General features: G+C 39.0%; 1 protein-coding gene across 1 annotated transcript in view; it reads right to left on the bottom strand.

The window, feature by feature from the left end:
- appbp2 (amyloid beta precursor protein (cytoplasmic tail) binding protein 2) overlaps window positions 1-6,992 on the bottom strand; it is a 10,920-nt gene extending 3,928 nt beyond the window's left edge. The window contains exons 1-10 of the mRNA XM_016488770.1: window positions 6,630-6,992; window positions 4,308-4,396; window positions 3,186-3,337; window positions 2,981-3,104; window positions 2,696-2,864; window positions 2,525-2,614; window positions 2,363-2,430; window positions 2,164-2,269; window positions 1,928-2,052; window positions 905-990 (exon numbers count right to left, since the gene is read on the bottom strand). Of these exons, the coding sequence (XP_016344256.1) occupies window positions 905-990; window positions 1,928-2,052; window positions 2,164-2,269; window positions 2,363-2,430; window positions 2,525-2,614; window positions 2,696-2,864; window positions 2,981-3,104; window positions 3,186-3,337; window positions 4,308-4,396; window positions 6,630-6,767 (1,147 nt within the window). The 5' untranslated portion in view covers window positions 6,768-6,992. The remainder of the gene's footprint in view (window positions 1-904; window positions 991-1,927; window positions 2,053-2,163; window positions 2,270-2,362; window positions 2,431-2,524; window positions 2,615-2,695; window positions 2,865-2,980; window positions 3,105-3,185; window positions 3,338-4,307; window positions 4,397-6,629) is intronic.
- Between the last annotated feature and the right edge of the window lie 2,546 nt (window positions 6,993-9,538).

The raw sequence follows: 9,538 nt of genomic DNA, 5'->3' as shown, positions 1-9,538 counted from the left end.
GCAATGATTCAAAAACATGAAAACCCATTATAAACGAGGCATTCGTTGCATCCAGTGGGGACATAATTACGCGTCTTTTTACGCGTTGCGTTGCGTTGCGTTGCATCGCGCCGTGTAAACATAAAACCATGTCTGCATTTGTGATCGGAGAAATGAAAAAAAATAAAAAAAGCCCTACTCTACACTGCCCAAAAAACTTGCTTTGAAAAAACAACAACAACAACAACCCTGCATCCAACACGAACTGCAGAAATCAGATTTGACTGACCACGGGTCGAGAGTAAGGAGAGATAACTGACAAGATGTTGGAGGATTTGCTCCTCAACAGATCCCGAGCTCATTGACAAATATCTTTTATCGTTTACACAGTGCGCGTGCGATCGTGAAATCGAAAGTGAAAGTGAACTACGACTGCGTGCTCATTCAAAGGGGATTTAAATACCCCACATATTGATAGCGGCGCCCTGATGCGTGAAAATTATATACAATATTAGAATGTTTGAGGGAGCGGACACAAAAATCGTGGGAGCGGATGGGAGCGTGCTGTAATGGTCAGAAATTCAGCGAGAGCGGGATCAACAAGCCCCGCGCTATCACACAGCGGCGCAGTCAGTCAGTGAGAGCCGTAACAGATGACGTCAAATCTTGCGGGATTCCATAAATAAACTGCACAGAACCCCACTATTCGGACAAATATACATAATGAAAAGATAATACAAAATGTAATACCTTGGAAAATGGCATTTAAAACTTTTTAATACTTTTTAAGGGCCTTAATTTTCTCTAAATTGATTTATCAACTTTTAATACTTTTTAAGATCCCGCGGACACCCTGAGTTGTCATTCCAGTAATGCAGCTGTGAATAAAGGAAGTTATGAAAGCTTTTCAAAGTGCTAGTCTCACCTTTAACCCTCTTGGATGAGGCCAGCAGCAGATGGTCTTCAGGGAGAATGTGAGTTATGATGTCTATGGCACGTTCTGCGTGGAATCTAAAAGCAAAATTCAAAGTATGAAACTGGTACATGTTATTCAATAAACACTTCCATGAAAAAAATAAAATACAAAGAACAAAAAACAGTTCTACAAGAACAACTTTATTGTGTTAAAGGTTAGGGCAACTACTGTTCATCCGTTTCATGGACTTCTTAACACTCGAGTGACAAATAAAATGGTATAAAAGTTCTAATGGTATTACTTGCAACCAAAATATAGTTTTGTCTTGGAAAGAATAGACCAATGTGGCAGCTTGCTTTGAAGAAGTGACTCACAACATCAATTAAATTATTCATATTTTTGTGGTGATCTAATAAGAATGTTTGTCTTCTTTCATAAAAACAACAATGCGATTTTGTTCAGTGCTATATATATATATATATATATATATATATTATTTTGGTTATTATTTGTATTTTGGCTTATGTTTCATAGCTTAATGTTGTTTATTAAAATTTAAATAGCATTACTTAAAAAAAAAAACACACTTTAATTTCTGTCACATGAACAACCAGTAAATAATGATACTGTTGATATCTGTCTGGCACATAAAACAGTTCTAGCTTAATTTAAAAACAGACATGAATGAAAGTTGACTTGTGGTCCAATAAATTAATTAGATGCAAAATGCGCTCTGATGGATTTTGCAAGTTAATTCAGTGAAGGATACATTCAGAATGATTCAAACAGATAACAATTGAGTTTTTTTTAACAATTCTTTAAAAGAACCTGCTCATAAGAGTCATCTGTCCATCAATCATCTGCAATTGATATGCTCTTTATGATTTAGAGCGCAAGAATAGCGGTGCACGAAACACTTGTACTGTCCATTTACCCTCCTGACACAGACGCAATTACTGTTCAAAATTATATTAAATAAGTCTTTCTCTGAACATGTAACTAATGCGCCCAGGACGGGATTGAGATACTCACAGTGCGTTGTCGAATTTACCAGAGCTGTACTGATGGACATACGATGAATACGCCAGGTCCTCATGTGCAGTTGCAACATGAATATTCTTTCCTCCAAACACTGACTGTCGAATATCTAGTGCAGTCTGAAGGTAAAACACATCAACAACAAGTAAATCACCTAGTCTTTGAAAGAATGAGAAAATGTTTTATTTATACTTGCAAAGAACCGAAAGTTTAACTAATTCTTGGCTAACCTGGTAAATGGCCACTGATTGACAGATATTATCCACATTTAAGAGATAAAATCCATAATCTAGTAGTGTATCTGAGTATTTTGGGTGCTTGTGCCCAAAATGTTCCCTGAAAACAAAATGTGGAAATACATAGGCATTTCATTGGTGTCAAACAGAACAAAATTTCAACACCACCCATGCTTTATAAAGAAGTACTTACCGTGCCAAAAAGACTGCATGTTTTATCAGTTGTTCAGCTTTCCTAAACTCCCGTTTAACTACACAAGCCTGCAGGGATCAATGAGAAGGTTTTTTAGATTCATTATTTAATGCAACAGAAGTTCACAGATTTAAAAAACTCAAAGATCTAACAATCACTGACCTTAGAGGCTTGTCTGAGAACATCGACTACTACTTTCACTGGTAAGCCAACTGTGATCTCCCTCATAGCCTCTATACACCACCTATAAGCCTGCAACACATTAGAAACACATTAAGCTGTAGAGCAGCCATTCTCCAAACTGACTTCTGGGATACTTGCAAAGGGACTTACCTCATCATAGTGGCTTTTGGCAAAGAGTAGGGCACACAGTTCTCCATACAGGGCAGCCTTATTAGCCTGATGGCCGTGTTTGGCTAGTTTGTCCATGTAAGACTGGGCCAGTTTGAAAGTTTCTTCTCCCAGGTGGTATTTGCAGTTGCCATTACGCACATGAAGTAACCTGGCATACAAAGTCCGCAATTACGCATTAATAAGATATTAATAACACTTGCACAATGTTGATAATGATCAATGACATTTACAGCTAAAAGAGACTCAAGTTAACCATTCACTCACCTCACACAGCACTCTACTGCTCGATACCAGTGAAGAACCTCATCGTGTAATGTGCACAGCTGGAGACAAGACAGGAAGACTTTCTCTGCATCTCCATACCAACCGGCATCTGATAAAAAGCCACCTGATACACGAGAAAAGCATTATTGCAACAGCTTGTCATTACAAGCTAAAAGAGCAGAAATGTGAGGCACAGGAGCCATACCTAAAACAAAGCCAAACTGTATAGCTTTCTCTTTCACATGCGCATCTGACTCTGCGATGTATGAACATCGGCGGCTGAAGGAGTTGGCCAGGACTGAAGCGACCTTCACACCGTGGTCCATTAGAGCCTGAAAGCAGTGGTGTAGGAGATGCCTGTGGAAGAAAATATGTACTCAGTCTTTCATCTAAGTATCAATGATTATAGAGATTTAAAAAAATTAATTGCATAATTTTTAGTTGCTTTTTTGGGGTGACGGTATAAGGATGTTTCTTTAACTTTATGCAATGACAAACATTATAATATTATTATTATTATATAACACTACTAACAGCAATATTACTATGTAATATTACTACCGGTGGACCAAAAGAGTTTTGGCTGATATAATGCCAATATGCTATACACTTTACATATTTACATATATACACTACCATTCAAAAGTTAGCAGTCAGTAAAACTTTTATTTGAAAGAAATTCATACTTTGATTCAACAAGGATGAATTCAATTGATCAAAATTGACAGTCAAGTATTTTATACTGGTAAAAAATTATATTTCAAATAAGTGCTGTTCTTTCTAACTTTTTAGTCATTAAAGAATCCTGAGAAAATTGTACCATGGTTACAACAAAAATATTAAGCAACAACTGTTTTGAACATTGATAATAATAAGAAATGTTTCTTGAGCAGCAACTTCTGAACGGTAGTGTACACAATTTATTGACATAAAATAAGATATTGCATGTAAAAATGATAAAAAAAAAACCCAACATGATTTGACATAATACTCAAAATTCACAAAAAAATGGCTCATTCATATTTAAGATATATTAATACGTAACCGTTTAAAAAATGAGTACAAGCATGATCAAATTAATTTTTGCTGTGGTATGACTTTTTTTTTCTGGTTTCTGAGTCATGAAGTCTATCACTACATAAATTACTCTATAACCAGGTCTTGTGAAGATGCCAATGAATGCTCGCCCTATACATCATGTGAGATTTGAATCATCAGCCCAAAATACACACTCACACACACAACCTCATTCAGAGTGGCCATAAATATGGCTTTGAGCTATATTATCTTGACAGACAGAGTAAAAGTGAACTCAGTTGTCAAATACCTTTTGTCAGAGGCCCTGAGGACTTTAGCGAAGACCTCCAGCTCACAGAACTCCCCTCCCAGCTGGCAGAGCCGGCCTTGCTGGTAAAGCTGGAACACATGAAGAAATGTGAGATTGCTGACCCTATTGTACATGTGACACAAAGACAACTCAAGCCTTCCCTTGGGGATGCCAAGAGCCAGAAAACAGGAAAAGTAGCCATTATGAAAGCAGAATGTACAATCAGGAATTTTGTGCAAGACCAATATGTGTGCCAATAACATTTTGTTTGTGATATGGCACATCTGGTATCCAACACCAAACAGCTTTTTTTTTTTCAGATCAGTATTCATTAACCATGTTTGTAAAAAAAAAAAAAAAAAAAAAGCAATGAAAAACATAATGCAAAGATTAAATGGTTAAATTATCTTCACAACAGAGTAATTTAACCCTTACTGTTATATTTGAAGCTAAAAACTATGATCATCCTAATTTAGTGGTTGTCAGCCTTTTTGACTCCAAGGCCCCAAATTGTTCACAACAATATTCAAAGGCCCCATGACTTTTCCAACTGTTCTTGATTTACAGGGTTTAGGATTAAGGATAAGGAGGATTAAAAAATTTTTTTGTATTTAACATTTCTAAAATATTTTAGAATTTGGCATACCCAGAAAAAAATATATTTACAAAGTATATTAGCATATAGTATAAAGTATATTATATAAAATTATATTATAAAGTATATTATATACAACTGGAATAATAAGATTATTCATTTACATGATTTTTCCACATGTAGAAATCACACTTTCAAAAATAGTCTACCTCATTTATCCAGCATTTTCAAGACACTTGGAATATTAGTTCGTCATAAAGAAAGAAAGAAAGAACGTAAGTGTGTGTTGATGGTGTCACATGAGAAATAACTTCATTTTAATGCTTGTTATGGCTTACTTAAAATCTTTTTAAGTCATCTTTACCCCCCACCCCTTCAGAATTCCCCTTGGTTGAGAATCACTATTCTAAGTAGAATTGAACTTTTTTAATAAATAGGTGTTAGACAAGATAAGATTTCTACAGTCTCCAAACTACCCAAAGAAAGAACAATTACATCAATTAACGTTCTTTTCTGGTCTTGTGGGTTTCCGTTCTTTTCTGGTCTTGTGGGTTTCCGTTCTTTTCTGGTCTTGTGGGGTTCAGTTAAACTTGACTTAAGTAATTTCAACTACACTGACATACTACAGTAATAAATGTAGTCCCCTCTTTGGTAACACAGAAATGCAAAATATTTACAAAATTCAAATCATTCCTCAATCATTAGTGGACAATAAATTCTGATGGCCTTTGTAAAAAAAAAAAACAAAAAAAAAAAACCTAAACCTAAACCTAAATATCCAAAAAGGCTAATAAAATTAAAAAGACAAGAAGGAAAGTCAAACAGGTTGCACCAAGTGGCCTCAAACCACATGAACAATGCAACATTTGATATAGTTTTTTTATCATACTTCACATTACATAAAGGTTAATAAAAGATGAAATAAATAATGTATGGTTCCATTCATAAATTTGTGCAGTAACACTTAACAATAAGGTCCCATTAGTTAACACTAGTTAAAGCATTAACTAACACTAACTAACAATACATTTGTTTCAGTATTTATTAATCTTTGTTAAAGTTAGTTAATAAAAAAAATCAACTGTTCATTTTTAGTTTATGTTAGCTCATGGTGCATTAAATAATAGCATTAAATAATAATAAGAGATGCAACTGGATTCTAATAAATGTATTAAAATGCGTTACCTAATTAATACATGCTTTAGAAGTATGTTTAATATTAAGTGTTAAAATGCCTCCATTATTGTGTTGTCTAATAACTGTCGTTTATACTGTACAGTGTTTATGAATACTTTTCACAGTAACGTTAGTTGGTGATAAACCATTCAACCCACATTTACAGATCATGTCAGTTGTCTTATCTTATGAAGTCGTTAGAAACACGGTTATGGTTTAAATACTCGCATGAAAATGAGGTTGACGGTAAAAAGTGAGATGTCACAATTTTATATGGTTAACTAGTCTTGAGTCCCAGAGAGCTGTATCTCATTCAGCAGCAGATAAGCTACAGGCTAAGATAACCGGAACACAGTGTCCACTTCAACCAGTCTTCACACCAACTGCCACACAGAAAACCTGAACGGTTAAATCGTCTCGTAGCTCGAGTCTCTCCTAACCAGCGCTCCACTAAGAGGTCGCTTCAGTTTTTGTTAGCCGAACTGCTAAGAATGTGTGTCAGATGCTTTTGACGTTTGTTCCGCACTGAACCCATTCGCTTTCCTTCTTACCTTGTAGTACACATCAAACTGTATATTTTCAGGCAGAGAGCGGATGTCCCGTCGCGATCGGCCGTAGTTGTCGACCACGGCTGAGATAGCGGTGTTGTACAGGGTCTCAGGGATCCATTCCAGCTCCACCGCGGCCATGTTGTTTTCTTTCACTAAATCCAACCACAGCCCCCCTCTTCCACTCCTACTTTCACCTCCTTCGCTACCTGATCGAGGTAAAACTCTTTACTCTGATGCTCCTCATACACCCCCGCAGCTGGAAGCGCTTTTTGAGATCGAAACGGACTGTTATGCTAGACAACACAACCCAAAGGTTATGCTCTCATGTTTAAAGCTCATCCACGATCGAGATGCCCCGCCCACTCTATGACACTTCAGGCAATGACGTAGCGCTGGAGCCCCGCTAGCGAGATGGGTATAAACCATGGTATAAACCAAGCGGGAACCTCCCTCCCGCTCGCTCTCGTGAAGCCAACACGGAAGTGACTTAAACTGTAATTCGTCAACTGGCCGCTAGAGGCTGGCTGCAAAAGGGAGTCAATCCCATAGACTCCCCATGTTAAAATGCCCAACTTTACAGCAGAAAAAAACGTTTACAGCCTGGTTCAAAAAATTATTTTGGTATAGCTAATTTTGCCCTTCATGACAACTGTGAGGGCGGTGAATTTTTTTATAAGTCATCCGTTTAAATTATATTAAGCCTTAAAGTTCTGCATAATTAAGGGTGTGGCCACTTGAGTGACAGGTGGATTGCCGCTGCGGTCACCACCGTCGAGCTAGGTGGGCGTGGTTTCAGCAACCAGCTCCCGCCTTTTTGCCCATTTTCGATTATCCGGGAGTGACGCGCGGTGAAGCGCTGCCAAGATGGCGACGGCCCGCTCCGCCCACTTTTGAGCTTCAAAAACGCTATTCAGGAACCTACGGGTGACGTCACGGACACTACGTCCATGTTTTTATACAGTCTATGGTATAAACCTGGGTGGGACTTGAGCTCCAAGTAGGCTGTACAAACCTCCTGGGGCTTTTGTTTGATTTATTTAATGTCTTGTACATGACACAGATTTACAGCTTGTGTTTTTTAAACGTCTACACCTAACCCAACCCTAAACCTACCCCTTACAATAATGCAAAAATAGTAATTATTGTTGTACAGTGTGAGAAAAATTACGCTATAAATCCCTCCCACTTGGAGGTCTCCAGGCTGCAGCGATACATACATACTTGCCGCTAGCAGTCAGTGAACGCGCATTCGACTGTAGTTCAAACTACGGCCGCTGGGAGGACGGCGGAAATCCCACAGGACTCCAAAATGTTTAGGCAGTGGACAAAATTAACCATTAGCAAATAACCGTACGCATAAGGTTGCCAACTGTTTCGTATAATACGGAATCGTCCCGTATTTAAGTAATCAAAGAAGCGTTCCGTATTAAAGGCATACGGAACGCAGTTTGTCCCGTATTATTGATCATAAACCCAACATCCAGCAAGGCAAGAAAACATGAAATCTACCTGAGGGAATACCTCTTTCACTATTGGAAGTTAATGCTGTTAAATAGAGAAAAAATTTACACAATTTTAACATTTTAGCTTATAGCGATCCTTAAAGGGGTCATATGATGTTGCTAAAAAGATTATGCATTGCATCATGCCGCATAAACATAAAACCATGTCTGCATTTGCGATCGGAGAAACGGCAAACAAAAAGTGCTACTCTACACTGCTCAAAACTCGCATTTGAATCATCAGTGGAAAATCCTTTAAATATGCAAATGTACTTACAGTCTGTGAGTCAGAACAGCCGGCATTGTAGTCTACACTCCCAGGATCAAGAAACAGTCCTCCATAAAATGTGGGTTGAACCCATGTGCAGTTTTATTCAAAGTGATTCAAACATCCAAACATAATCCAAACAATAAACGAAGACTTGACTAGATTTGACGAGGCATGAACAGACTTAACTCACTGACAGCAGATTACAACTTCAATACACGACCAAGAACAATGGGAACATGAGGGCTATTTGTACCAAACAAGAAGGGTCACATGACACAAACCAACCAATGGTCAAACAGAACTGAGAACCACATGACAAGACCTTAAACCAATAAGCACAAGACACATGACTAAAACAACCAATCAGAACATAATACACAGACAAGAGAATCACATGACAGAACATGACTGAGGCCTAACTACAAAATAAAAGACATGAAAACAATGAACAAGAAACAAAACCCAAACACCACATTACATTTCTCCCCCTCTAAGGGCGGCTCCAGATGCCCAAACAAAATACAAAAAGTCCAGGAGGGTGGTGGAGTGGAGGCGGAACTGGGGGAGGGACAGAGGGCCAGGCCCGTGAAGAGGAACAGGACCTGGAGTGTGGAGCAATGGCGGGCCTGGAGCTAGGAGCAGTGGTGGACCAGGATCATGGGGCAATGACAGACAATGGAGCAGAGGGGGACCTGAGCCGTGAAGCAGTGGCAGACTGTGGAACACTGAAGGACCTGGGCCATGGATCAGATCCATAGGAGCATGGAGCCATGGCGGAGCCGGCAGAGTGGGGAGCCATGGCGGTGCAGGCAGAGCAGGGAGCCATGGCGGAGCAGAGACATGGACAGACCACTTGACTCTGTCGAGCAGCCATGGCGGAGCAGGCAGATCGGGCAGCCATGGCGGTGCAGGCAGAGTGGGGAGCCATGGCGGTGCAGGCAGAGCAGGGAGCCATGGCGGAGCAGAGACATGGACAGACCACTTGACTCTGACAGAGCAGGCAGAGAATTCTTGAACGGCCTCCTTGGCCATGACAGGACAGTCTGTGAGTTTGTGAATGGCCTCCATGGCCGTGACAGGACAGACAGTAAGTTCATGAACGGCCTCCATGGCCGTGACAGGACAGACAGTGAGTT

This window comes from Sinocyclocheilus anshuiensis, unplaced genomic scaffold, assembly GCF_001515605.1.
Source record: "Sinocyclocheilus anshuiensis isolate Anshui unplaced genomic scaffold, SAMN03320099.WGS_v1.1 scaffold1455, whole genome shotgun sequence".
Lineage (NCBI taxonomy): Eukaryota > Metazoa > Chordata > Actinopteri > Cypriniformes > Cyprinidae > Sinocyclocheilus > Sinocyclocheilus anshuiensis.
The sequence above is the reverse complement of the archived record's forward strand: the minus strand, read 5'-3'. Positions and strand labels throughout refer to the sequence as shown.